The sequence below is a fragment of the Cygnus atratus genome, chromosome 27 (assembly GCF_013377495.2).
Source record: "Cygnus atratus isolate AKBS03 ecotype Queensland, Australia chromosome 27, CAtr_DNAZoo_HiC_assembly, whole genome shotgun sequence".
NCBI lineage: Eukaryota > Metazoa > Chordata > Aves > Anseriformes > Anatidae > Cygnus > Cygnus atratus.
Window position 1 is genome coordinate 2,330,504 of NC_066388.1, and position 27,331 is coordinate 2,357,834.

Genomic DNA, 27,331 nt, shown 5'->3' on the forward strand with positions numbered 1-27,331 from the left:
TGCTGCCTTGGGCTCATGTTCAAGCCTGTTACGGGGTGTGGAATATGTAAAGGAGCCCTGGTGTGGCTCTTTACTGCTCCCCCAAAAGAAATGAGGGTCATCAGTTTCTTTGAGCATATCACTAACGACCAGGATACGGTTGGCCCTCCTGGCTGCCAGGGCACACTGCTGGCTCATATTCAGCTTGCTATCAACCAGAACCCCCAGGTCCCTCTCTGTGGGGATGCTCTCCAGCCTCTCATCCCCTAGTCCATACGCAGAGCCAGGGTTTGGGCTTAGGGCTACAAAGATGGTGAAGGGCCTAGAGGGGAAGATGTACAAGGAGCAGCTGAGGTGACTTGTTTTGTTCAGCCTAGAAAAGAGGAGGCTGAGGGGAGGCCTCATGGCGGCCTGCAGCTTCCTCATGAGGGGTAGGCGCTGATCTTTTCTCTCTGGGGACAGTGACAGGACCCGGGGGACAGTGACAGGACCCGAGGGAAAGGCATGGAGCTGTGACAGGGGATGTTCAGGCTGGATATCAGGAAGAGGTTCTTCACTGAGAGGGTTGTCGTGCACTGGAACTGGCTCCCCAGGGATGTAGTCACGGCACCAAGCCTGTGGGAGTTTAAGAAGCGTTTGGACTGTGCTCTTAGCCATATGGTCTGAATTTTGGGGTAAAACTGTGTGGAACCAGGCGTTGGACTCAATGACCCTTGTGGGTCCCTCCCACCTCGGGATATTCCACAATTCCATGATATGCCACGGTTTCCCCTCCCAGGTGCGGGACCCTCCACCCCTGGACCCCCTGAGGGCCCTAAAGGGGTTCCGTGTGCGCCCCTTCCCCTCACGGAGCCCCCGCCCCGCTCCCGCCGCCTGCCGGGGCCGGGGGCGGTGCTGCCCGGCGGGAGGAGCCGGGGCCGGGGCCGGGGCCGGGCGCAGGCGCCGCACCGGGAAGCGGCGCTCGGCCGGGCCTGGCGGTAGGGGAGGCGCGGGGCGGCCCGGCCGAGGGGCCCGGGGAGCCCCCGTGGGCTGTGTGAGGGGATAAAGGGGTGTGGGGAGGGAATGGGGGTGCTGGGGGGTGAAGCGAAGGGGATGATGGGGGGTGCTGGGGGTGTGCAGGGAAGGTTTGGGGTGCTGGGAGTGCAGAGGGAAGGTTTGGGGAGTAGCGGGGTGCTGGGGGTGTGCAGGGAAGGTTTGGGGTGCTGGGGGTGTGGAGGGAAGGGATGGGGTTCGGTGGGCTGCTGGGGGTGTGGAGGGAAGGTTTGGGGAGTAGCGGGGTGCTGGGGGTGTTGAGGGAAGGGGGTGGGATGCAGGGAGTGTGGAGGGGCAGTTTGGGGTGCAGTGGGGTGCTGGGGGTGTGGTGGGAAGGGATGGGGTGCTGGGGGTGTGGAGGGAAGGTTTGGGGTGTAGCTGGGTGCTTGGGGTGTTGAGGGAAAGTTTGGGGTGTAGTGGGGTGCCAGGGGTGTGGAGGGAAGGGGTTCGGTGTAGTGGGGTGCTGTGGGTACACAGGGAAGCTTTGGGGTGCCGGGAGTGCAGAGGGAAAGTTTGGGGTGCTGGGGGTGTGGAGGGAAGGTTTGGGGTGTGGTAGGGTGCACATGGTATGGGGGTGCGCGGAAATGACAGTGGGTGCAGCAGGGTGCACAGCTGCACGTGCTGTTGGGGGTGCGGACAGAAGGGTCGGGGTGCACGGAGCTGCAGGCAGGTCAGGCGTGCAGGGGGTGCTGGACGCCTCCGGCCATCCCCATGTGTCCCCGTCCCTCCCCAGGCCTTCCATCCGCTGCCACCCTGGCGCTGCGCTGCATGGATGGCGTTTTCCTCTCGCCCAACGAGGATGACTTCGTGGGCAGGATCGCGGAGGAGCTGGAGCAATTCATGCTCCAGGGGCAGCACCACAGGTAGGGGCGCTTGCAGGGGGCGACCCGCTGCCGTGCGCGTCCTCAGGTGGTGGCACGCTCTGCTCCGGAAGCAGTCGCTTGCTGCGAGACCTTTCTGTTTTGAATCAGTCCTCCGGGGTGTGAAAGCAGCAGCTGGGTTTGCTTGGCAGCCTTTGGGAGCTGCAAGATCTGCCTGGACGCAGAGCTCGGGGCTTCCCCACGGGACAAGGGCCAGCTCGAGGTTTCTACTGTGCCTGCTTTGCCCTTAAGGCACCTTCGAGCAGAATTATTTTGGACACTGGTGGCTTTTACACCAGCCACAGTCTGGCTGGGCTCACTGTAGTCAGCCTGGCGGAGTTATAATTAATAGCTTTGTAATCAAATATTTCAGTTCCCCGCTCTGCTGAGGGTTTCCTGTGCAGCGGATCCTCCCCCTGGCAGCAACCTCGTCGCCTTGTGCTTGCTGCGTCATTTTTCTTCGGCCAGGCTGGCTTTAAACTGGGTCTTGTTCCTGAGCCCGTGACCGGTGACACCCTTGAGATGTCCCAAAAAAAAGGGTTTCAGGCAGGAGCAGGGGAGGGAATTCTTAGTTCAGCTATCCCACCGGCTTGTAATGACCTTAAATATTTGTTTTATAACTTTTAAATGTTTGTCAGAGAGTGCAATTGTAAAATAAATTACAGTAAAGTCAATAAATTCTTGCTGCATCCCTGTCCTTGTCCTTCCTGCAAGTTGCTGACGCCCCCGACCCCTCTCTCTTTCCAGGGTGCTCCTGTTCCCCCCTCTGTCCAGTCGCCTCCGGTACCTGATCCACAGGACCGTGGAAAACGTGGATTTGTTGAGCAGCTTTTCAGTTGGAGAAGGATGGAGGAGGAGGACGGTCATCTGCCACTCAGCCATAAGGTACTGGGCGGTGGATGTGACAGCTTTCTCTGGCCGTGAGGTTTTTATTTCAGCTTAGAAGCCTGAAGCTTGCGTGGTGCTTCTCAGCAAAGAGGAGGGTGTCTGTTATTAATAGCATCTTCTGGTCACTAGGGAAGTGGAAGCTCTTTTTTCCCTGTCTGCCGACTTATGTGCAAATCCGATTGTTTCCCTCCTTTCTCTCTTTTTACTCGGGCTCCTCTGCTCCCTGTTCACGCCTCGCCCTTCTCTTGCTCCTAGGCTGCCCGGTGAAACTGGCGACCAAAACCCCAGCGCCAACGCACCGAGACCTCACCGACCTCCCCAGCCCTGGGGCCGCGGCGGCCGGGGGGGTGCCAGGCTGCGGCACGGTGGGGACGGGCACGGTGACACGTCTCGAGCCTGCGTGGGGTCTGGCAGGATTAAAAGGCCGCCCCGAAAGAAGCCGGATAAAGCCCTGTACGTCCCCAAGGCGATGCGCAAGAAGGCAGAATGGGGGGAGCACGAGAGCCCGGTGGTGGCTGGCGCCGAGTCGGGCGCGGATGCGGCAGGAGAAGGGGAGATCTGCCCTGAAGCTGCAGTCAGGGATGCCCAGGATGAGCTGGGTAAGTCTGAAGGTGGCCCCGAGTCCAGCGCAGCAACCAGTGGTGTCTCTTTGGCCCTTGACAAGCAACAAGAAGAGAGTGTTTCAGGAAAAAGTAACGACGATGCAAACGATGACCGTCCTCCGTGCTGTATGGATGTCCCCTTGTTAGAAAAAAGTAATTTCTCTGGGCAGGAAAGTCAGGATAAAGACTGTTCCGATTCCCTTCCTTCCATACACAACGAAAACCTAGCTGAAGCAGAGGAGCAAGAGCAGAGCCGTGACAGCGCTGTCGTACCAGAAGGTAGCAAGACCCTGTGCCACGCTCAAGACCAAAAGAGCCAGGGTGCCGGAGTAGTGGAGTGCAGCACAAACTCCTCCCTGTCAGAAAGCCGCGGCGCTGACTGCTGCACAGACCTGCCTGCAGCAGAGCCTGGTGCAACGTCGCTGGTGCTGAACAACCAAGATAAGAGCTGCGCTGATGCCAAGAGCCTGGAGAGCGGCAGAAACGTGTCACCACTGGAAGAACAGGGCAGGGACTTTGCGAGTGCCGGCGTGTCGGAGCTGGGCAAAAGTTCCTCTGAGGCTCAGGAGTGCCCCGGTGGTGCTCAGGGGGAGCACAGCCAGAACCAGCCCCCCCCTGGAGCCCAGGATGAGTCCCTGGCCGCACCTGAGGCCATCGGTGGTGCCAAGCCATTGGGCCACGACGACCAGAAGCGCTGGGTGGAGGTGCCAGAGCACGACAAGGAGCGTTCGGGCTTGGCCGACACGCTGTGGCGTGAGCTGCGGCTGCCTGCAGGCGATAAAGAGGAGAGCACGGCCACCCCGGGGCAGGAGAGCAGCCTCGAGGACGACTGTACCGCGGAGCTCCTGCAGGAGGTAGCGTTTGCCCCGGGGAGTTATTTTGAGGAAAGGAGGGCAGCTCAGGAGTTTTTCCCTCCAGGAGGACGTTGGCACGCGGGAGGCCGGTGCTTGTGCTGGGGCTTCGCAGGTGTTTGCAGAAGCTGTCAGCAGGAGCGTGGCCTTTGGGGTGGAATTAGGTGATCTTTAAGGTCCCTTCCAACCCCAACCATTCTGTGATTTTGTGAGATGCTTTGGAGGGACCGAGGCAGGACCCTGCAGGGTCGCTCTTTGAAATGAAACCTTGTCTGGTGGATGCCCGACTGTTCTTGGAAATGAGCTCTCAGTCCATTTTTTTTGCAGCGTATCGCCCAAATTTGAACCAGTTGGGTGTTTCTGGCTGGGGGACCAGGACTAAGCCAGGGCAGAGCTGAGAAGCACCGAAGGCGATGTGCAAAAGGTGGCGGAGCGGCCCCAGCTGCCCTGGTGGTTGTGCAGTCCTCCCTGCTTTCACCACACACCTCTTGGTCTTTCATGTCTTTGTTGTGATAATTTCCCACCTTCTCCCCATAACACAGGGAAGTGGTTAGCCCAAATTGGGAACCAAATTGCTTTCTTGAGGCGGTGCAGGAGTGGTAGTAGCAGAAACAGCTTTGTCCCATGCTGGTCTGATCTTTGTTTTCCATAATGTGCTTTCAAAGGATCAGTTATCTGTGCATAACTTAGGGAGCTTTTTTAGAAATGCAGCTTTTATAAACTATTTTATTTCTATTTATTTATGTATTTTTATTCCCAGATTGTGGGCCATTTAACCGTGAAGGACATCAGCATCGAGAAGATCAGGTTTGATTATTCCAGCTATGGAGATGCACAGCTCAACGAGGGGGATTTTGGACACGTAACTGAAATCTATGACTTCTCCCCATCGCTGAAAACGGAGCACCTCTTAGAAGTGTTCGCAGATTTCCAGTAAGTACCCATCTGAGGGGTGTAAGGTGAGCACTATTCAGACTTGAATGCACAACAGAGTCTGATGATGCTACACTGAATTTTAGTTTTGCCTTCATGCTGCCACGTCTTACACTCTTTGTGCTTTAAAGGACATTTTTCTGCAGTTTATGCATTATTTAAAACACGGCTGGTTCTTCGGGGCTCTGTCAGGCACATTGTTGTCTACGTGCAGGCTTATTCCGTCTGCTCCAGCTTCAGCAAGGAGTCTTCACGTGCTTTGTAGGAGCCTCTTTGCTATTGCATCCCAGTGCCTGAGTTGAAGTTACATGTTTACATAAGTGTTTGGGGAAAAAAAAGGGGCCCAATCCTGCTGCTGGAGATAAGATTTATTATGTCAATATAGGGAACAAACAGCATTGTGCCTGAGAGGGTGACACTGGATTAGCAGCAGGATTGGGGCAAAATACAGCCCTGTGTTAGTGGTAAACGGTGCTCGGTGCAGCTTGGAATTGGTGTTGCTTCTGCCAGGGAGCTCAGGTGTGGTGTGTGCAGGAACATCTCCCTGTCTGCCTCCTGCTGCCACCTTCCCTCCTGATACACCTGATGGGTTAGCTGTGAGTGCTTCACCTCCACGCATCCCTCTAAATTGAAAAGCGTTATTTATGTTCTAAATAAGCTGCTGTCTATTGTGTGTGTTTTCTCTAATATTTTTTTCCACTTGCTCTGACAGTGAAACTGAGCAGAAAATTGACAGATCTAATTTGAGCAGTCAATTGTATTTGTATTTCCCGTGCTGCGGGAAACATCTTTGAAGTCCCTGCTCCCCAACTCACATTTTCCACTGACACGTTATTAGATTTTTTTGCTTTGGTCTCTTGATCCTAAGCTTTGTAAACCACTTTTATAAATCACTCGCTGTTCCTTGTAAGTGACTGAGCAATCAGGTAGTGTTTGCAAAGCATTGTGCAAATGACAATATTTATGTGTTGCAAGACACTCCCTGAAATGGAGGTTGATTTTTGGCCAAGAGCTTCTTTAGGTGGAAGAAGACCATTTTTGGGGGCAGCTGACTCTGGCCTTGACAGGGACACAATTTATTTTCTTCTGTTCCTTCCTTTCCCCTCTTGTAAAATGAATATACTGCTTTGACAAGCACCAGCTGACTATGGCTGAAAATACTAAGTACTCTTTGTAATTCGAGGAGGCTGATGAGTTTTACCATGGCTTTTTTTTTTTTCCTATTAGTGAATATTATTCTATTGTCTTTTCATTTTAGCGAGAGTGGTTTCAAAATTCAGTGGGTCGATGATACGCACGCCCTGGGAATCTTCTCCAGCCTGTCTGCAGGTAAGGGAGCCCTCACTCCTGGCTGCAGCTGAGGATCCTGCAGAGCCCCTGGGCTTTCACTGCTCTTGCACCAGGTCCTGTCTTGACACAGCAGTTTGCAGCGTTGATTCACATGCTTGGGCTAAGCTAGGGCTAGAAGTAGTGATGGGTCATCATGTCTTTCTTCCTGCACACCTCAAACTTGAAACGCTTTTAATCCTTGCGATCCTTGGCATCACTGTTTGCTGTGTGGAAACTCTGCTTGGCAAGATCAGCAGGTTTTTAATTGGCTTGGGCAGGACACCTTTTGTATGGTGCATTGCTAGAAATTACTGTTTTGCCACATCAGTTTTTTCTGCCAAAGCTAGACAAAAATTCCTGCACGTGTGCAGCAAAGTGTGCTCGTGTTCTCTTGGGGACCCTGTGAGTACAATGACATGAGGTCAGCTACCAAGCCTCCTGGCAAAGTGACTCTTTTGGGGTGCAAAAGCTCCAAGCTCAGGTCACGCCCGTCCCAAGAGAAGTTTCCATCCAGCAGCATATGTAGTCTGAACACTCGTGCTCTTGTCTTGGGATTTAGTCTAGTAATCAGAGGTGTCTTTAAAATTTGTTTTTATTTTCTTGGAACTCTTCCTGGGCAAGGAACGTGCGATGTAAGCCTGAGGTGACCAGACTCAGTTCAGCTATTTTAGTGAGTTATCTTGAGATAACTCACTAGCTGGTGAAGCTCAACTTACTCAGTGTTGTTACAACGTGTATTGATTTTTATTTTATGATTAAAGCCACCAGAATTCAGCCTGCTAAGCTGAGCAATCTTTGTTCTTTTAATCTTTGTTCTTTTAAGCATCTCAAGCCCTGGGGCGGCGTTATCCTTCTTTAAAGATCCGACCACTGATCCACGCAACAAGGCAGTCTAAAATTAAGGCACTTCAGCGACCAAGTAAGACGATCTATTTTTAACTTCTGTTTCATGCTTTGCCTGGCTTCTGTATCCTGGGTGGTGTCATGATGACAAGTTAAGTGGGGAAATACCTATTAAGTACCAGTATTCCTTTTTAATTTTTTTAATAGCTTTATTGGCAATGGCAGGACAGCGAGCTGTTGCGTAGAGTTTTCAGTAACAGCCCGCTGCTGCATTCTTGCACTATTTTCATCCAACCTGTTATCACTGGTGTGTTAAAACTTACTGCGTCAGTAATGCTGGTTTTTGCTCTGACAGCCAAAATAACTGCAGCAGGCATGAATGGAGGCACAGGTGAATGTGAACATGTCAAATGCCATAGGCTTGCCCAGTAAGTTTTTCTGCCCTCTTACTCTGCACAGTTAAAGACAATAAATAGACAAAACTGATAGCAATTACGTTTTTGTGGTTGGCATAATTTTATTCAGTGTCAGGTGAAGAAAAAAATTGTTAAGCTTAGCCATTAACATTGTTTTATTTGTTTTATTGCCTTTTAAAATCATATTGTAATCAGTTATACTTGCCACAGTAAAGAAATGCCATGAATCTTGTAGCAGTAGAGACTTTGCTGAACATACAACTATACTGTTAGTGCTCCAGTACATTGCAGTTGAAACAGATTTCAGTATGAATGATTTAAAGGGACACTGTCACAGTTAGAAGTTCCTGAGTTCTTAAGACTGCTAGATTTTGTAGTTTTTAAGACTGCTAGATTTGAATGAAATGTCAAAGAATTGGATTTGCTTTCACGCTCTCCACTTCATCTGTTTTCATTCACACTCGCTGCCTGATTCTCTTTGCTGTAGCCTATTGGCATGCTTCTGAATCAGGTTATAAACTCCTTCTGGGGAACTTTGTATTCAGTTTCAATAGCAATTTCTTCCAAATTTTCTTAATTAGCTGACAGTGTCTCTTTTTTTTTTAAAGAGCTGTTTTTGAGAAAAGATCGGCAGTTTTATTTTCCAAGCTGTGGATGCTCTGAGCCTGACCCTTTTTCTTTAAGCTGCTGATGGGCTGCCTTTATTAATAAAAAATCTGAAAAAGCAAGCAAAGCCCACATTGCTAACTGGATAATAAATTTGCAAACACTTGCTGATAAATGATTAGATAATTGCCAAATGCAGACTATTTTGGACTTGGTAAAGTTTTGGTATATTGCTTTCTTGTAAGATGAAACTGTAGCAAGCCAGATGTTTACCAGAAACTGGAGGTTCTTGGTTGCTCCTCGCCAAAGGGCTTTCCAAAAGCATCTGATACATTTAGCTATTTTTTAAAAAAAAAATGCAGATATTTTTCCATTGCTGCTTTCTGAGGATTTAGGTTGTTGTCTTTGATTAGTTGCAATTGCGATCAGACTTTTCTCTCTGTGGATAAGTTGGTCAGACCGTGTGCCTTCATTTTGTTCTCAGAGATGGGACTGGCTGAATTTTGCCAGGAGTTATGAAGCTGTTCCTGAAAGCTAATGGGAAACAAATCTCTCTACCACTGCAGAAGTGGCCTGGAGTTTCATCATATCTAAATATCTTTTGAATTGGTGTTATTGCATCTTACCTGAAAAATCTTAAGTACAAAATCTGGCGGCACATCTTTCTAAAAGAAAAGGCAAAATGCTCTGCAGGGGTACGATGATTTGCTCATACTCCCGGGCTAATTCTGTAAAGGATCTAAGAAAATAGAAATCAGCCCTTCTGTCTCACAGTCAAACAGTGTAGCCACGAGACTGAACAAGCTCCAACTGAATCCTTTTCACCCCTTTTTACCTAGAACTCCTTCAGGCTGCAAAAGAGAGACCCCAAACTGATACGGCTGTGGCGAGGAGGCTGGTGACCCGGGCTTTGGGACTGAAGCACAAGCAGCAGCAGTGCGTCTCAGGCACCGAAGAGCTCCTGCCGGAAAGCTTGGACCAGGAGGAATAAACCATCTCAGCTTAAAAAAAAGATGTGTAGATGAGCACAGCTGTGATATTAAACTGCATGCAGAACAGTGAGTTACCACAGGGATGTTCTCTTATGGATTTAGCACCGGTTTTTTCTTTATGAAGTTGGGAAGGGAAAAAGTTTACTCTTAATGAGATGTTGAGCTCAAGAGCCAGGCCCAGTGGGGTTTGCAGTTAGCTCTTCACATCCTGCCCTACTCTGTTTCAAAGCATCTGTCACTCACTGGGGGCACTTGCAGAAAAATTAAGGCTGCTAAGAGAAAAGCCTACCTTATTAATTTTTAGAGTGCACCAGAGTGAGCGAATTGTATCTTGTTGGCCAAAATTCAGCTGTAACAGAGCAGAGCATCTGCAGGAGTCAAAAAAAATCTGTTCAATGTTTACTTTGTTGTAATGTTATTGTTAAAATATCCCACAATACTGACAAGCATTGAATGCAAGTGAGTTTCGGGTGGTTTTTTTTTTCCTACTTACATTGTTTAGAAGAGCCTGACTTGCTTTGTTGCACTGTTAGCAAGCAAAGTTGTTATCCGCTGATTAGGAAAAGAAAACCAGAACGTGACAGTTGCTTGATTTGCACAGAGCCTGGTGTTGAGGGATACTGTGAGACACCTTGCTGTGGCAGCAGCAGCAGCAATAGAGCATCCAACACAGCTCAGACTCTGCTTTAGCTACACAGTCCTGGATCTTGAGAACAAAATGGAGCTTTCCAACTTACAGTAGGCTAAAAACCTTTGCTAGATGTCACCATCTGGGTCACTGGATAAATGACAGAAATATTCTGACAGGCATTCGCAAAAGACTTCTGCATACTTTAAGCCTCACAACATCCCTGTGAGGTAGGCTGTGGAGAGCACAAGACAGATACAGATGTTTTCAACCCCCCCATGGACCAAAATGGTCAGTTATGATTATTCAGTTAATTTTAGCTGCTTGTAGAAGTCTTCTGTACAAACACAGAGGAATAAAAAAACTGCAGTACTAGGAATTGTGAACAAGGCCCTAAACTTTCCTGGAGTAGAAATACACAAATAGGATTTAGGAAGAAAAAACATTTTTTCTGGGTAAAACATTTTTATTCAAGTAGCTGTGTCTGAAAAGCTGTAGCAACGTGTCCTCAAACAAACAGAGGAACACTCTTAGCACCATTATGAATTTACCAAGTGTAAAAATCCTTTTAAAGGCAACTTACACAGGCGGTCTGTGACAGCATAGGTCCAGATCCCCGATGATGAAAAGCCATGAAATTACCTCTGTAACGTACAGTGATGATAAAAATGCCTTAACTAAATTCATCTTTTGCAGAAGAGATGGAGTGAATATCCAGCTTAAAAGGTACTATTTAGGTATACGTAGAATCGATGGGGTGAATAGCTTACTGTGTAATGGAAATTCACAATCCAGTGGACTCATCATCAGGAGATCTGCCAAGTCTTCGAGGTGTTTCAGTGGCGGTGTAGCTTCGTGGAGCTCTGATGCACTTGTAGAAAACAGTTCTGCATTAGCTGCTCCTTTTAAGAGATTGTGCTGGGAGTTGATTGTTGAACACAAGAGTTTCGCTGCAGTATTAAATTATGCTTTAGACTGTTCTGCTCAGAAAAAAGCTGCTTCATTTTTTTCTTTCTTTCCCGCATTTCCTTGCTAAAATGGAGTAAACACACGGCAGTACTGAGGATTAGCTGCGTTCAAGAGGCAGCGTCACAAACGGAGACGTTTGCATCAATGGTGCGTTCAAGCTTGAGTCAAAGAGCTTAAAAATACCAAGAAAACGAACGGTAAAGACAGATTTAGGTTGTTGGAACCCAAACAAAGGCAAACTGTGCTCGCTGCAGCCTGGACCTACGTCTATGAATAAAGGTGGCTCTGCAAAGTGGAGGGAGAAGTCTTGATGGAGTAGGTTGGGATGGTGAAGATAGGGAGCCCAGTAGAGTTCAAAAGCCTGCTCCTAACTACCTCAAGTCGTAGGGATTGGAATTACAAGAGACACACGGTAGTCCAAGCACCTAAATTGGGAAGGAAGGCATCTTTAGGAAATAATTTACCTTGCTAATTTAGAGTTTGATTGTTTGCTTGATTTTCTTTTTGTGTGTGCAGTGGTTAGGGAAATCACCGAAGCAGGAAGCCTCGCTTCTTTAAATAGTGGGGTGGGAGGCAATGCTGTTTTATCGGGTGGACACCTTGTTATTTGTGAGTCCGCTGAAGTGATCAAACTTCTGTTCCGTTTCGTCACTGAAGGAGCCACCTGGGGGGGTCACAGAAAGAACACGGGGTGAAGCAGGAGGTAACAAAGGAAGCTTGCAACCAGCACAAGGCAGAGAACACAGCGGGGTTTTGCGTAATCCATGTAAGATGCTATAAAATTGAAGGGCTCAAAGCAGGTACTGGAAGAGGAGGGTTTTCATGGACTAATTAATTTAAGCATTAATTAAATATTGCCCTAATTGGAACAACCAGGAGTCCCCAGGAGTACTGGGTCTGATCTTTAACATATTTGGGAGACTAGACTACAAACCATCCTCAATTTTACTGCAAACCTTGGTTGTTTAACAACGTTACTTACATGATGACTAGCAGGACCTGTGGAATGGTCTCTTCCTTGAGGCTGATGGTAAGTGGGTTCTGTTTACTCTGTTCTTAAATAGGGCCGTGCCCTTACTTTTGCTAGCTGAGAGACAATAAAAGCCTAAACACATTTATTTTTAAGCAGAAATATTTTCAAGCTCAGCTGGAGAGCTCATCTAACACTTAAGTGCCTGTTCATCCAACTGAAGTGGGTTTGGCTTTTCTGAACTAGGTCACAGGCTGTAGTATGACACATGAGATGAGTATTTTCTTCAGAAAAGCAACAAACTAATGAGGAAAAAAAAATCAGGAAAAATATTCCTTCAAGAACTTGAGCCAGCTCTGGAAATTGTCTTTATCGTGGGCTTTACTTGGAAGTTGACAGGCAGTTGCTATTAATTTGCTTTCTGTGTTAAAAAGGGTTTGTCTTACCCTGCAACTTGATTCCCGTTTTAAACGGACCTGACAATTGACTGTTGAAGCAAAAACAAATTTAAGCTCGTTTGGCTTTGATATTTCCAAGGCTTAAAAATTCCAAAAGATATTTTATGCGCATTCAAAAAAGCATAATGCAGCTGTTCTCCCTCATACCAAAGTGACAGCAGAGCATTTTCGTTTCTGGCTCGAGTGCATGGCTCTCACTGCCCTGTTTCACACATCACAGTCCTTGTTTGCTTTTCAAGAAAAGAGAAGGTTTGGGGTCTTAAGAGGTCAGTCCCAGGCTGGTAAGAGTTCAGCTCGGGAAAGAATTTGTAGGTATTTGCCGGGGCCTACTCGAGCGCTCTAAACAACTTCTCGGATTGCGCTCCCTCTGCCTGACAACCTCTAGGGGGGGAGCAAGAAATGCTCCTTCCCCTGCAGAACAGGCGCAGCTGTAACATCTGCTATCGCTGTTCCACCAAGCCCGAGCAAGAGGGATTTCTCCTGGATCTTGGTCAGAAAGCTCTTTGACCCGTGTTGTGCTCGCTGCCCCAGTAATAAGTACAGACAGCACTAAGAAACAAACCATTCCCCTGCTCAGCTCAGCAGACCGTGACAGTGGTATCAGGGTCCAGCCTGGACTCAACAGCTCATCTTATCGAGCATGTAAGCAAGCACACCACAGTGGAAACACAAAGGGCTCACTGAGGAGTCAGCTCCTCTCACCTATGTGGCAGTTGTACATCCAGATGCGCTGCCCATCGTAGCGGCTCCGGCATTTCATCACGTTGTTCGAGTAATCCGATTCGGCAACTTCGTAGTTTGGGTTGATGACAACCTTGGGAGAGATGGAGAAACAGCATAAAGCTACCTGAAGAGGGACTGGACTCGAGGTAGAATCAACTTTTCATTACAGCATAATTTTTTTGTTCATTTGTTTTAGAAAAAAAGTAACTCACTTTTTCAAAGCAGACAAAGTGCTTGATTAAACCCAGATCAAGCTCACACCTTCCCCCATGCACCAAAATATACCCTCAAACACCTTCTCTACGTTTCACACGATAGCAGGGGAGACAAAAATAATTCCCTTCGCTCCTCTGCAGTTTAAGTGACTGTTTTTAGAGCCAAAGAATTCCCCCCACTTGCACAAAACAGACTGTAGGCAGCCGCAACTCCTCATGCAAACACCGCGATTTAATTCCCCAAGCGAAGCGAGCATTGCTTACAAACAGCTCAGAGGCTTGGTACGAGACAACAGTGGGATGCAACGCGGTGGTAGGACGTGGGTTGTGTAGGATATCAAGTATTAGCTGCACCTGGATTCATTAGGGCTTATCTCCAAGCTGTGGTTATCATCCCTGACTTTTTAATTGGGTTTAATATGGGATCTGATAACACTTTGCTGTTCTGTTAGCTAATTCTTTAGGTATTCTGGGAACACAATCACTATAACCAGTAGTTCATAGTATTGTAGATGTATAAACTAACCAGTTAGTTACATTCCTGGCATCCCCAATGGATAAGATAAAGGCACTGGCAGTGTCTCAAACCCTTTTTCTCCCCCCCCGTACCTGGAAGAGGTAGTCGCCCGGCGGGACATCAGTAATATCGATCCACTGGCAGTCGATGTCATGTCGGTACACGTCCCAGCATCCGACTGTGATCCCTTGTTCACCAAAATTGGCACATTCGTACTGTTTTTGCACATCTGAAGGAGGAGAGGAGTTAAAACCACGCAGCATTGGATTCACAGACCGTGTCAGTGGAAGGGCTGGTTGTTCTCCAGCTCCCATAGAGAGCAATAAGCTACGGGTGTGATATTTCGGATGAGACAACACAACATTACCTCGCTTAGAGTCCTGTACTGAAATACATGGGCTAGTTAAATGCCTGGGAGGAGTTGCCACCTTTCCTGTGTTATCACCCAGGGGCAAGTCTCGGAGTTTCATGCTTTATGGGAATCAGACCACGCACACTGAGGTTTCCAGAGCAGCTCAGAATAAAGACATAAGAAGCTGAGGTCTGGAAAACTCGACATACAGGGGGGGTCTGTTGGGATTCTCTTAAACCTGTAGAGACCATTATTCCATACTAACACATCCTCAGGACTGGTTTCCAGGTCCTGTCCAGCCACGCTCTAGCCCTGCTCAGGAATTTCCTAGCATCTTTGAGTCCCGTAATCTGTATGGGGACAGCAGAAAGCACGAGGGGCAATGGCAGAACACACCTGCTTCACACTCCGTGTCTTCCAGACAGAAACTGGCCTTGTGTCCTTCAGCTACCTTGGTCCCGTTGAGGTTCAGGAGATCATAGTGGGTAAAAACCTCCATGCTGTGGTAGTGCCTGCAAGACACAGACGGGGAGAGCCATCGTTAGGGCAAGCAGACACCCCTTTAATTACCACCTCTGAAGGGCTGTGCGGTGCCCCCAGCAGCGACGGTCCCAGGGGCAGGACAGCGTGGATGGGAATAGCCCAGACTTTGTGCTGCTTCATCCCTCGGGCAGGAATTTCTCCTCCCACAGCAGCGTGGGAGGAAATAAATGACGATGCACAAAGTGCTGGGAACCAAAAGGTGCTACAGGAGGAGAGGGAGAGAGATACCCCAGGCAGGAGACGTTCCCCTCGGCACGCTCCTACGTGGCACCGGCACTCAGGCTGCCTCCGTTCTGGCTCCCAGCCCGGGTATTTGTTTATACATCAAGTGCTAAAGCTGTGCCAGGGGAGAGCCTTGCCCCAGCCTTCGTGGGATCGCAGTGGTTTATAAGGTGGGAAAAATCAAAGCCAGCAGCACCAGGTTATCATTTGTAGTGCCCTATTTACCCAAAAAAGAACTATTCCACCTGTCCCTAACAGGCTGCAAACAGAGCAGGATGTACCAAGCTAGCAACCTGGCTATTTCTTTTTTTTTTTCTTTTTTCTTTTTTTTCCTTTTTTCTTTTTAAAAAGGAATCGGAATGTAAATTTATTGGCAGAAAACGAACAACAGATGGAACCAGCTTCTCCCTCCCAGCACTCGCTTCGCTCTGATCTAAACAAGGTGACAGCTGGCTTCGCACACGACGTATTTCATCATTTTAAACGGGAAAGTGTTGGTGTCAACTCAGCTGGGGCTGTGCCGCTATCGAACGCAGCAACGCTTAGGAGAGAGCACGGAAGCTGTGCTGTAAACCTGCAACCAGCAAAGCGAGACCACCGCAGGGTCTGGGTGGTGCTGACCTCAGGGACTTTGTCCTCTTCTATGCCAAACTGCTGCTTCAGCAAAAAATTCAACCTGTGCCTGAGTGCAGTCAATTCCTTGGGCCAGGAAGGAGGTGGGAAGTGCCCAAGTAGAGCTCCACGTGGCCAGGGCTGGGAGCACAAACGTGGTCACGCTGATGTAACATGCTGAATTTGATCCCAGCCTTGGAATCGGGGAAAAAAACCCACACGCAAGCACATTGTTGGGAACAGGAGTGCAGCCACGGGTGCTGAGAGCAGAGCTGGTCCCCAAATCCTGAGACACCAGAGCCCGTCTGCACAGCCTGACCTGGGAGTGAGGCAACTGCACAGACCCCAGTTCAAAAACTGATGCTTATGAGTTAAATAAATAATAAATAAAAAGCACAAGGCACAGCTCGTCTCCTTTCCAGCTGTAAAAATAATCACAGCATAAAAACTTAGAGCCACAAGTATTGCAGCCCCACTCTGCACACGTTTTTACAGAAAAAAAGGGGGCAAGGATGGAAAGGAAGAAATCTTTCCTCTAGAGACTGGCTTTCTTTTCACTTTCTACCACCTCCCCTGTAACCAAAACCAAACAAATAAATCATGACATGCCAGAAATTAATCACTTTTGAGCCCCTGCTAGGATCTTTCCCATTTTTGTTCTGCTTCCACATAGAAAGCCTACTGAACAGAAGCTCCCAGTGATGGAGTGAGGCAACAAGGAAAGAAGAGACATTCTGCAGTGGCTGAGCTGTTGACTTTGAAGCTAATTTGGCTGCCTCCTGGATAAGTTTGAGGTCTCAAGTCTGACTCAGTTTCTGAAATATGTCTGAATCATTCAGAGAGGTGTTTACATTCTGGTGTTTACAGGCTGGAAAGATTGAAGAGGGATTGAGTTCATCCCTCCTCCGTATAAACAGAATCCAGTTTTAAGTGCACAGATGGCTCTTGGCCTCTTCCTGATCCTTTCCCAGTCTCACCTCACTTGGGTAGTCTCTCCCCAAGAGCTCCAAGTGCCTCCTTTTTACCCAGCCTGCGACGTGCTCGAATCCCTGTGGCACCCACGAATTCCTCCAGCCCCTTCCCATCCAGAAGAGCAGGCAGACGCTGTTCTGGTCCAGGCTTCCTCCTCCCCTGCACCTCCCATTTCCTATTTACCTCCGGTTCTGTGCCGCTGAGGTTTTAGCTCTGCTCGTGCCTCTGAATGCAGCTGTCACAAAACCAACCCGTCTGCAAGGTAAAAGCAGCCAGCACCTGCCCCATACCACAACCTCACCTCGCTCCCACTGTTAGCAAAGGCTATTAAGGACTGTAAGAATTGGGAATTTATTGCTCTACGTGTTTTCAGAAGGCACAAGCCTTACCGCAGTGGCAGGATAAAAGCAGTGCACCGAGTTTCTTAGCTCTCTTTTATCCCAAATTAGCGAAAAATCAGCCTCGTAACAAGCCATCATTCCAGAACCAAAGCATCTGCACGGCTCGGTTCCAGCTCCCTTTCCTCTCCCTCGTTTTCTTTGGCGGAAACTGTGAGCGTCCCCCTGAAAAACAATGCACTTTGGGGGGTAAGTTTGCTGTTTACCAAAAAGTGCCAAAACCAAACAATCTCCCAGCTGTGCGCAATCTAAGCGGAGTCAAGACGCATAAATAAAATAAAGAGAAAATGCAGAGTTAGTGTGGTTTTGAGTCCCTTCCCAAGGAGATCAGATGGCTGCATCTTTCTGCATAGAGTGGGTACATCAGCACACGCTTTCTTTGCACAACACACGGCCCCGTGTACACGCTGCCCTTGCACACGCATCTCTCCCGATGAGAGCTCTGCATCTTGTTCATATACCATTTACACCTGTAACTCATGCTGTAATAAACTGGCTTCGCTGCTGTGAGATTATCACGGCTGCCCTAACACCCATCAGGGTTCTCCAGCCCCAAGCATCTCAGCCTCCCCCAGCAAAACCAGTCCAGCCCAGTCCCCGGCTGCGCTCTGCCTCCTTTCTGCAGGGGCAGCGGGAGCAGGGCACGAAGGAGGCCCCGTCCCCGCGGCACTCACCGGTGGCAGTCGTGCCAGACCCAGGCGTGGCGGCCGTTCTTGGGCCTGAAGTCGGACTGCCCGTTGTTGTGGATCTGCGAGGAGAAGCGCAGCAGACGCCGGTAGCCGGAGGTGACCGAGGTGTTGGCGGCCGAGCTCGCCAGGCAGTTCTCCTCCAGCGCGCACTGCAGCATGAACATCGGGCGGTCCTCCAGGTAGGCCGTCTGCTCCACCAGCTCAGCATTAAGCACCAGGTCAGGGGCGGCTAGAAGGAGGGGAAGGAAGATTTGAACTCATGGGCTAACCAAAAACACCCACAGGGGTCTGGTAGAGACAGGCCCAGCTCCTCGCACCGTGCTCAGCACCACCAGCATCCATCTGACTTTTGGCACACCCAAGGCATGGCATAGGCCACCCATTCCTCCTGTATACCCCAAGGCAAACGTGCTAAAATGAGATAAAGCCTTGAGTTACTCACTCTCCGAGCAGGACACGCCAGCACCAAAGCGACCACCTCCTCTGGGACAGGAGACATCGGCTCCGTCGTGACGGCAGTGGGCCAGGGACATCTCCGTCCCCGAGCACTTGACCCCGCTCATGACCACGCTGTCAGCGCTGACGTCTCCATGCCAGTACCAGGTTTCCTTGGCAGAAAGACACAAAGAGGCATTTCGCACACCGTTGGGTCTTTTTGGGGACTGCTGGGGGAATATTCGTCCCTACCTAACTTGTGTTACGTAGGAGGGAGGGAGGCCACAGTGCTGCATTAGACTCTGATAAGGACCATTTGGTCTTCTTTTAAAGCTCTCTGTACCTGAAATATGCTTAGCCCTTGATTAAAAAATAAAGATTAAAATTAAAAGATGAGATGCTGAAACACAACAGTGTGAAACTGTCTTGCAGAGGTCTGTGTGCACAAACGTGCCACCCACCCTCCTTAACCCCTGGCCCACTCCACTCCCTTCTCACTCTAAATACTGGGGAAGAGACAAGGAAAGTTACCTGCTAAATTCTGCAGGGACAGAACGGACTGGGAGCAGAGAAGAGTAACGTGGGGAATGAGCCCCAGTTGAAGCAGAAGGCTTGGACTGGGATTAAAACCCAGCTCAGCCAGGTTCCGTGTACATCTGACCTGTGTAAGCACATCTCTGCCCTTGTTTCTGAGCCGTTTTAAATCTCTCCTTGTTTTCAGTCCAGTTGTAAACTCAGTTTTCCACCCTGTTGTGCCCATCCAGCTGATGAATTGATCCCTGGACCATTTTAGCTCATATAGGCTGTGCCTCTGGGAGGGATGCCCAGCAAATAAACCACACCTGCCTTGTGATGCCCAAGGAGGAGGGCAACAGGAAAAGCCAGGGTGTGTGGAGGCAGAATTAATGGCAGGAGATGCCAGGGGAAACACAGCCCTCGAGGGGCACTGGGACTAATGGGGTCTGCTAACCCAGGGGTCTGCATCTCCTGGCTCAGAGGGGGATTCGCAGACATTCAAACCCTGCCTGCTCCCCATCTTCATCACCCAGGCTTACAGAAATTGTAGGAGCAAGAGACAATTATTCTGCCAAAGTTGGACAGCGGGTGCAGAAGTTGCTGGGAGAAGAGACGGAGGGGAAGGAAGAAGACCAAAAATTCTGATCTCCGTGTGTGAGCGTCAAAACCAGGAGCACGTTTCCAGGAGAAGAGAACCCATCTGCAGCATGGCTCCCATTGCAGCAGGCTGTTTGTTAACCCTGCTAGCAATGCTCTTTGCACACAGGGCCGCCCTGTTCCACACAGTGTGGCTTTATCCTCGCCGTGCTGGTGCAGCCGGGATGTGCATAAGGGCCTTTTCTGTTCTAAATACCAGCAGTCTCAGCTAAAGGAAAAAATGTCTTGTTTCTCGCTGGACTCTCAGAGCTATGTCAACAGAGCCAGGCAGCTGGAAAGGCCAGCAGCATTCAAGGGACGTGGCTGTCCTCAGCCCTGGTGCTCTGCTTGGCAGCTGTGCAAGCAGTCAGCTGGAGGAACCAGCTTGCACGGGGAGCTGTTTTTTTTGGGGAGCCCCAAGACCCATTTTGTGCCCAGGAACTGCAATAAAGGCCCAGAAGTTAAATATTTCCCTACAAAAGCTGCTGTTATGCCCAGATCTGCCTGTCCCTCTTCCACCCTGTGATCCTGGAGGGATGAACATTTTATTCCTTTGTGGTTATCCCAAGCTCATTAGTTGGTAGCTTTTATCCCTTTATTAAGTGCCATTCTTGGTTGTGTGCAAGCAGGGAGTGTTTAGGGCGTTTGTCATTAAAAGACAGGAACAGCTCAGAGCCAGCATGCAGCTCCAGAACGGACACGCTGCACGAAGTAACTCCAGGAGCAAAATCAAATTGTTTTCAAGCGATCTGACACCACGTTAAACTTGGCTTCAAGTTTCACCCAGCCAGAGGAGTTCAAGTCCCCAGTTTTACCGAGGGAGGGACAAGAAACCCCACAAAACCACCAGCCCAACCAGTGCTAACGGGGCCAGACTGGGAAATCTGAGCCCCGAGCAGCACAAAAACATGAGGTTTGCCAAGAGCAGCACTTTCTGCTCTGAATATCCCCCAAATGTCTGCTGTGCATTGACATTTAACCTTCGGGGTCTCTCCAGACAACACCTTGATGCGAAAATCTGCTTTTTTATAACCCCCCCTCATCCTCCACCAGCCCCTACCCACCTCAAGGATGCCACCGCGGCCGACGTGGGCGCAGGGGACCCACCTGGAAGGCATGGCTGGCGAAGCCCAAGCCCAGCTGCCGGCACACCACCATGGCCTCCACGGTGCCCCAGCTCTCGCTGCAGACGGTGCCCCACCGGAGTGTGCCGTTGCGCTCCGCCAGCACCTCCACCCGGCCCTCGTAAGGGTTGCGGCCGCCGCTCAGGCGCAGCTGCAGGGCACAAAAATCACACGTCAGGAAACATCAGAGCGAACGGGGAAGAGGCAGCAGTTGGCCAAGCAACGTTCAGGGCGATTTAGAGGCTAGAAATTTCAGTTCTGCTCCTTGCAGAGCAGTTGGTGCAGTTTGGTTCTTCGTCTCCCACCATGGGCAGCCAAGCCCAGCATCTGAAATCAGCCTGTGCCAGCTGCAAGAGAGCAACACACTCCTCCCGAAAGCCTCCCTCCTCCATGCTCTACATTAGAGGCTGTTTATGGCCTTTGGCAAGAGCATTTGCTCATAGAAACCCGTGTCTGGTTCATCCAGTTGGAGATTTTAAGCTCCGCGTGGCAAACGGGACAGCAGTGCCTAGGCCTGGGTACCACCGTGGGGAGAACCGGTTGGGGTCCTATCACAGCAGGGATGTGCAGCAGCTCTGCAGGGCCACCAAAACTGTTCAGATCACAGCCAAAGTGGCACTTCAGCCCTCTATAACCTCGCTGAGCCTCGAGGAGCTCAAAGTTCAGGACAAAAGGAAGCGCCGTCCTTACATGCTCTCCCACCTAATGCAAGGCAGATGTTAAAAATCTGAATTTTTAGGCAGGACTTGGTGAAACGATTCCTACCGGGACACCCCAAACTGTGTTGCAAAGAGGGCAGATGATGCTCTGGGATGAAAACACCTTGACACGTCACTTGTATTTGGCTTCTCACCTGATTCTGGAAACCCATCGCAGGAACGTTGCACCTCACAGCAGCATCCTCTTCGTGGTTGCAGCCCTGTGACTCCATGTTGAACTTGCAGTCCGTGATGGATTTCTCAAAGCCCGTGCAGTCGATTTCATTTAGATGAATTGGACCCATGCCTTTGGGAGGGGAGAGAAAGAAAAAGTCTTATCTTCTGCCCATGCTACTGTGAAGAAATATCCAATAACACTTTATTAATACTTTGCAGACGTCGTGTTGGACTCTAGCACTCAAAACACAATCCTGAAATAACTCCAGCTATTTCTTATAAAAAAATAAAACAAAAAGCTGCAAGATTATTATTATTATTATTATTATTAATTTTGCCATTAAATTCTTTCCAGTAGTCTCTGGGAGTCAAGCGCTGCGGCAAAGGCCAAGTTTCCGCTGTTACATAATTTACAAACTTCAGCTGGAGGAATTCACAAATTTTGACCTTTTGGCTGAATCCATATGACAGGAATCTGGTCTCGGTCAAGGCCTGACATTTAAATGCAAACAGCTACATGTTCACTGGGACAGCAGAACGGAACAACACAGGGATGTGCAAGAAATCAGTGAAATGCTTTGGGGCAGGTGCGTGTTACAGACTCCAACACCACTGATAAAAACAAAGCAGCAAGAGAGCAAACATCTTTTGTCACTGCACAGAATGGTCCCAAGGAACTGGGAGAAGAATTGAGAAATTTGGTTCCTTCCCTGGACAACACACAACTGCCATTTCCACCAGAGACCCAGCAAGAGGAGAGACCTGCATAAGAGAAGGCAATAATCCCGTAAAGCTCCCACGTCCCACGTTTCCAAACTGAGCTCAAAACTGTTTAGAAAGAAGATTTTGGGGAAAGAATCCGAGATTTCAGCAGAATTTCTTCATCACTGAAGAACAACCAGAGGCTCTCTTGGAGCCCATGTAACCCATCCATCACTGCTGCTGGGCTCACACCACACAGCTTGGTCAGGAGATCCCTGCAAGTAGCAGATGGAGAACCTCTGGTCTCCAGAAGTTTGCAGGAAGATTTTGGAGATGGAGGCTGAGAAAAAAAATTATTCTGAATTTTGAGCCATTTTTTGCTCACCTCTCTGGAAAGGAAAATGTTACCCAACTTCAAGCCTGATCCTTTATACCTCAAAGCAAAGGGCTGACTCTGGAAGGCAGGAAAAGGTGATGGGTTTGTTAATGGTAGGGGGTCTTTTTGCTCAAAACCCTTTTTCTGCTGCCATCTGGAGGCTTTCTAACTCCCTGTGACAGCCAGCACACCTGTGACTTAGATTCTCTTTGTGCCTGCCTCTGGAAATGGTGACGTGACCCTGCAGCCCTGAGCACCGAAACGCAGCCAAATTTCATTGCTGTATGGGTGATAAAATTTGTATTTCCTCCCGTGCCATTCCCTTTAGCAGAAGAACAGGATTAGGGCTGTATGTCCAACATACACATTCACCTGCTGCTTGGGGGTTTATCTTATATTCTCCCTCCAAGGACACTGTAGGGGACACAACATGTTCAGGAGATTCTGACTCAGCTTCTTCCTTTCAACAGACTTGAGTCTGAATAGGGGTAAGTTTTTTATTCTGGTTCTCATTTATCTACAAAAGGGGGAAATTTATCATTCTCTCCATATCCTGAAATCTTTGTGGGAGACACTTGTTTTCCACAGGTCCCTTTGGCTTAACTGGGATTCCTAAACACTAACTGCACATCACCCGTGTCTCTAGGAAGTGAGCAGTGTTTTACCTTGTAAAACTACATCTCCAACACAGCAATGACAAGAATGGTCATTCCAATTTGTATTTGAAAACACAAATTCACCAAGATAGAGATGTAACAAAGCAAAGCCTAAACACATAAATGAACAAAGAGTTCAACAACCGAGTTGTTGAACCGAGTGCTCGGCGTCCCAGAGAACAGCTCCGGGAGTGTGCACTGATTGATTGCCAGCGTTTAACATTAAAAAAAAAAGGAAAATGTGTGGAAATCACAGGCATTGCTAGGAGCTTCCAGACTGCAGAAATGCCACCCGTTCATTTAGTCTCACGATACAGGGTTTGGTTTGGTGTCATTTTCTTCAGGGTTAACACTATGGGGAAGTGAATCAGAAAGTGGTTTGCGAGGGCAAATGTCAGGCTCTGAGTTGCCATTTACCAGGCTTTGGAATTTAAACCAGCTCCCAAATACAGGAAATCCAAACCCAAAGCTGGCTCTGAACTGTACAAATAGCCCTTCTATTTATAACAGGCTAAATTAATATTCTGGGCTTAAATTGGAGAGCTTTTGAAGTCTAGACCCAGGGCCCATTTTTGCCAGGAACCTTCTAGTAATGCCTTACACCACGTGCATCTAGAGAACTTGCAAAGAGAATTGGAAAGCAACCGGTGAGATAACAAAGAAGTAATTACTGGAGCAGCTGCTGGAGGGAAAGGTTAAACTCATCATCGCTAGATGTCTTTCAAGGAATCCTAAATATCCCTCTAAGGCACAGCCTCAAGGGACTTACTAAGAGCAGCGAAAAAATTCTTGGTCCCCAAGGCAAACATCCCAGTAAAAACACACGCTGCCCTGGGCCGTGAAAGGGATCTCAGAGGTGGATAAGAGGAATGGTCACTGGAGCTCCCTTTGCCCTTACCTTGCCCCAGCCTTGCACCCGTTATCGCTTCCTTGGCGCTCCCGAAGCCCAGCTCGCGGCACACCACGCTGGCCGACACCAGGTTCCAGTTATCGTCGCAAACCGTCCCCCACTCCCCGTTTTTCAGCACTTCCACTCGTCCTTCGCCGGTGTTGGCTCCCCCTTTCAGCCGCACCAGCGGCTGCTGCAAGACACAGACAGAAGCAGGGTCACTACTGCCCGCGAGCAGAGCATCCTTCCTTTATGGCTCTGATTTACTGTAGGGTGTGCGCCCAAAATGGACCGCCCTGAGGCACCTAAAAACCCCCATCACATAGTATAAAAGGCTAGAAGTGCTGGATGAAAGGAGATCTTTGTTTAGTAAGACTTAGGGTATGCAGAGACATGTTTTTTACGCCCCTATATGTGAAATATATAGAGACATCTTAGTTCTCTGCCGTTTTAGTGCCTGGATCGAGGAGCCTGTTTCACAGAGCAGTTCTGCAGCAGAGGGATGTCACAGCTGGATGTGCAGCAGCCCAAATCCCAGTATGAACATCAGTTTTTCTAAGATCAATAAGTATTTTAAAGCATACACAGTGTTGTCTAAGAGTGCACCATGCTTGCCATCCCTGACAGCTATGGAAATCTTCCCTATCAAAATATTACAGATTAGGGAACTATTAGGAACAGAATAAACACATCCCCTTTTATGACTCCCCTTGAATCAAGCCATACCTGAACACTAATCCAAGCTGGTTAGGTGTTTTATCCTTACACTACACTTTAAACCTTACGAAACTCTTTGGGACCAACGGGTGATTTGCACCAGACTCTGAAACCCCTCCAAAGACACGCAGCGCAGAGGTGCTCCACGTGGTGCTGTGCCCACTTGCGCCTGTGCTCAGCTGCTGGATGGGTTCGGCTGCTGGGCAGGTCTCCGGACGAGGCTCCTGAGTTAACCGAGGAGCCCAACGAGGAGCCCCAGCCACTAAAACCTGCCGGCTGCAGCTCCGACGGGTGGAATAAGTGATCTGATAGATGGCAGTCTGACATATGCAGCTGAGAGGCAGGTTCAGCTCCATTAATTCCTGTTCTTCTATCAATGCCCAATTATGCACGGCTTACAGTTCTCCCAGTATCACACAGAGCAGCCCACCAGCACCCAACAGATGCATTGTTGGGGTGGGAGCTATGCCCTAGGTATGGGACCACCAGGTGAAGTGTGCAGAGCCCGGGAGCAAGAGAATTGTGACTTTTAGAGCTGGAAGCATACACATCTCCAGGCTCAGAGACTCTCCAAGTCACACAAAGGGTATCCAAAGCCTACAAATAGGAATTAACTGGGCAGCGCATGTGGCTTAGAAGATTGATGATGATTTACAAATCCTTACACCTCTGAGGCCTAAATCCTGCAAGGTCTTGTGCACAGACCTGCCTGGACTCCAGGTGAGCCAACCATGGACGCGACAGCACTACTCCCATTGCTTAGAGCTTCCACTACAGCAATATGGGGTGGGATCATTTGGGGTCTGCTGAGGTGCCAAGAAAAAGCCCACTGCTGTAGTCACAGAGATATAGGGCTGGGGAGTGCAGGCTACAGTCAACGGCTAGGGGAGAAATCCACAACACCTAACGCACCCTGCGAGAGAACTCAAACCCAGTGTTAAAAGCCTCCAGACCCTGCAATCACCCCCGTATCCTAAGGCTGCACATACCTTAAAGGTGGCAAATTAAATTACATTCCCCTAGCATCAGCCTAAAACACGTTTGCTGCACGTTAAGCTCATCCTTTCACATTCGGCTGCCCCGCTGATGCTGAGAGCAGCCGACTCCAGGCACGTTTCATAGCAGCCTTTTGCATATCTGAGGACCTTTGTGCTACGCTCAGCCCGCTCTTTGCTAGACTAAACAAACACAGCTCTCCCAACCTTTCCTGCGGGCCGTGTTTTCCCTGCCTCTCAGGGCACTTCTTTGCAGAGACCCAGGGGCGGCGGAAATACCAGCTTATTTCCATCGCATCTCTACGGGAGAGAGAACCCGGCAGGATTTAAGTGACTGCGAAACAGCAAAGCCCAGCAGCAACCGGGCACGGATTCAACTGGCTTGCACAGAACAGCTCCAACAGGAACGTGAGGGCTGTATTTTCTTACTACTTGCTCGCAGCCTTGCCAGCTGCAGCGGTGAGCAAGGCTCCCACCCTTCCAAGCCTGGTACCACGTCCTCGTAAGTGTGACTAATTAAGCTCTGTTGGCTTCTTCCACTCACCAGGTTGCACCTCGCCCCCTGCTCACCTCCTGCCTGAAGGCTTTTCGGAAGCCACTGTGGCTGCTGGGGGCAAAGGCACGTCCCGGGACACAGCTGACCACCGCCGGCATCCCGTTCTCGCACGTCGCGTTCTTCTCCGCGTCCACGTTGAGGTGGTTGCCCAGCTTGCAGCTGGAGATGTGAGCCTCGTTCCCGCTGCAGTCCATCGAGTAAGCCCAGTAATGCTGCTTCCTTCTGCTGGCAAACATCCTTGCAGGAATAAAGAGGAAAATGAGAGTTAGGAACCCATAAGAGCTGCACCGATGTCACTGCGTTTGGGGAAAGAACGCCTTGGGATTAAATGAAGACGGAGCGGCATTATTTGAAGGCTGACCCATTCACACTCACAATGCCTCTCTGTTCAGGTGCTTAGGAATAAATTTAAGCTATGAAATTAATAGCTTAAATTAGTATTAAATTAATTTAATTGTCTGTTTAAGCTAAAGAGCAGAGTGTGAATCAACAGTGTGGCTGGAGCAAAAACTGTGCACTTAAGAAGAGACACTTAATAGAGATCCCACACTACAGAGGTCAGAGAGCAGAGCCAAGGCAGTTAACTAAAAAGGCCAAATATACCCCAAAAAGACCTCTCCTGTAACCAAGCTGCTCTCTTTGCTTGCCATCACCTATCAGCTGTGAGGAGATGGCAGAGAGCTACGGCCCTCCAGCTTCTCCCAGCTGCAGCGTTAACAACTGCAAGCCTGAAAGCAATTTCCGAGAGCAGAAGCAATTCCCTCGATGACATGTTCACGGCAGAGGAGATTGGCAGCAGCTTCTGCTTCTTGCTCCCAAACCGTAGTGCTTGCTTGGAGCTGCTCCAGAGGCTCCTAAGGGGGAAGGGGCACGTGTGATAAACGGGGAGAGAAAGTAATCCAGCTTCCTCCTGGCTGCATTGAGACAGCAATTGGACAGCACCAATTCTGATCAACCACAGTACCTCCTTGCAGGACACAGCACCTGAACAGGAGCTGGTGGAGGAACAAAGGAGCCTTTATAGGGTGTTGGTTTGAAATTAAACTGGGCAGGTCGCGACTGCAAGGTTTTTCCCAGGTGCTACCCTTCGGTGGTCCAGTGTGGGTTGGTTTATTCTGTCCTGGATGCTGGTGAGGATCTTCTCCCCTTCCGCTCACTAAGCTTTGCTGACAAGCTCGTCCAGGCTCATATGGCTCACAGCCACCAGCTAATCCTTTCTGGAACCAGATTTCTCCAGGTTGATGCTAGGGCCAAA

At 49.3% G+C, this 27,331-nt stretch overlaps 2 protein-coding genes across 4 annotated transcripts in view; one reads left to right on the forward strand and one right to left on the reverse strand.

Moving 5' to 3' along the window:
* The first annotated feature begins 872 nt into the window (after positions 1-872).
* Positions 873-9,790, forward strand: R3HCC1 (R3H domain and coiled-coil containing 1). 3 transcript variants are annotated; one of them, XM_050715756.1, is made up of 9 exons: positions 962-1,012; positions 1,745-1,874; positions 2,619-2,756; positions 3,015-4,215; positions 4,973-5,145; positions 6,404-6,474; positions 7,298-7,393; positions 7,673-7,745; positions 9,179-9,790. In XM_050715756.1, exons 2-9 carry the CDS (start codon positions 1,780-1,782, stop codon positions 9,213-9,215), a joined length of 1,884 nt encoding a protein of 627 aa, XP_050571713.1. In that variant the 5' UTR covers positions 962-1,012; positions 1,745-1,779; the 3' UTR covers positions 9,216-9,790. The 3 variants fall into 3 exon arrangements, with proteins under 3 accessions (XP_050571711.1, XP_050571712.1, XP_050571713.1); XM_050715754.1 differs by lacking the exons at positions 962-1,012; positions 7,673-7,745 and adding an exon at positions 873-956; XM_050715755.1 differs by lacking the exon at positions 7,673-7,745 and having other exon boundaries at positions 961-1,012.
* Positions 7,871-27,331, reverse strand: part of LOXL2 (lysyl oxidase like 2) — a 47,645-nt gene continuing 28,184 nt past the window's right edge. The window contains exons 5-14 of the mRNA XM_035562663.2: positions 26,091-26,313; positions 23,818-24,001; positions 21,164-21,315; positions 20,294-20,461; positions 18,042-18,207; positions 17,585-17,828; positions 14,560-14,675; positions 13,904-14,040; positions 13,059-13,170; positions 7,871-11,592 (exon numbers count right to left, since the gene is read on the reverse strand). Coding sequence (XP_035418556.1) covers positions 11,513-11,592; positions 13,059-13,170; positions 13,904-14,040; positions 14,560-14,675; positions 17,585-17,828; positions 18,042-18,207; positions 20,294-20,461; positions 21,164-21,315; positions 23,818-24,001; positions 26,091-26,313 — 1,582 coding nt within the window. The 3' untranslated portion in view covers positions 7,871-11,512. The remainder of the gene's footprint in view (positions 11,593-13,058; positions 13,171-13,903; positions 14,041-14,559; positions 14,676-17,584; positions 17,829-18,041; positions 18,208-20,293; positions 20,462-21,163; positions 21,316-23,817; positions 24,002-26,090; positions 26,314-27,331) is intronic.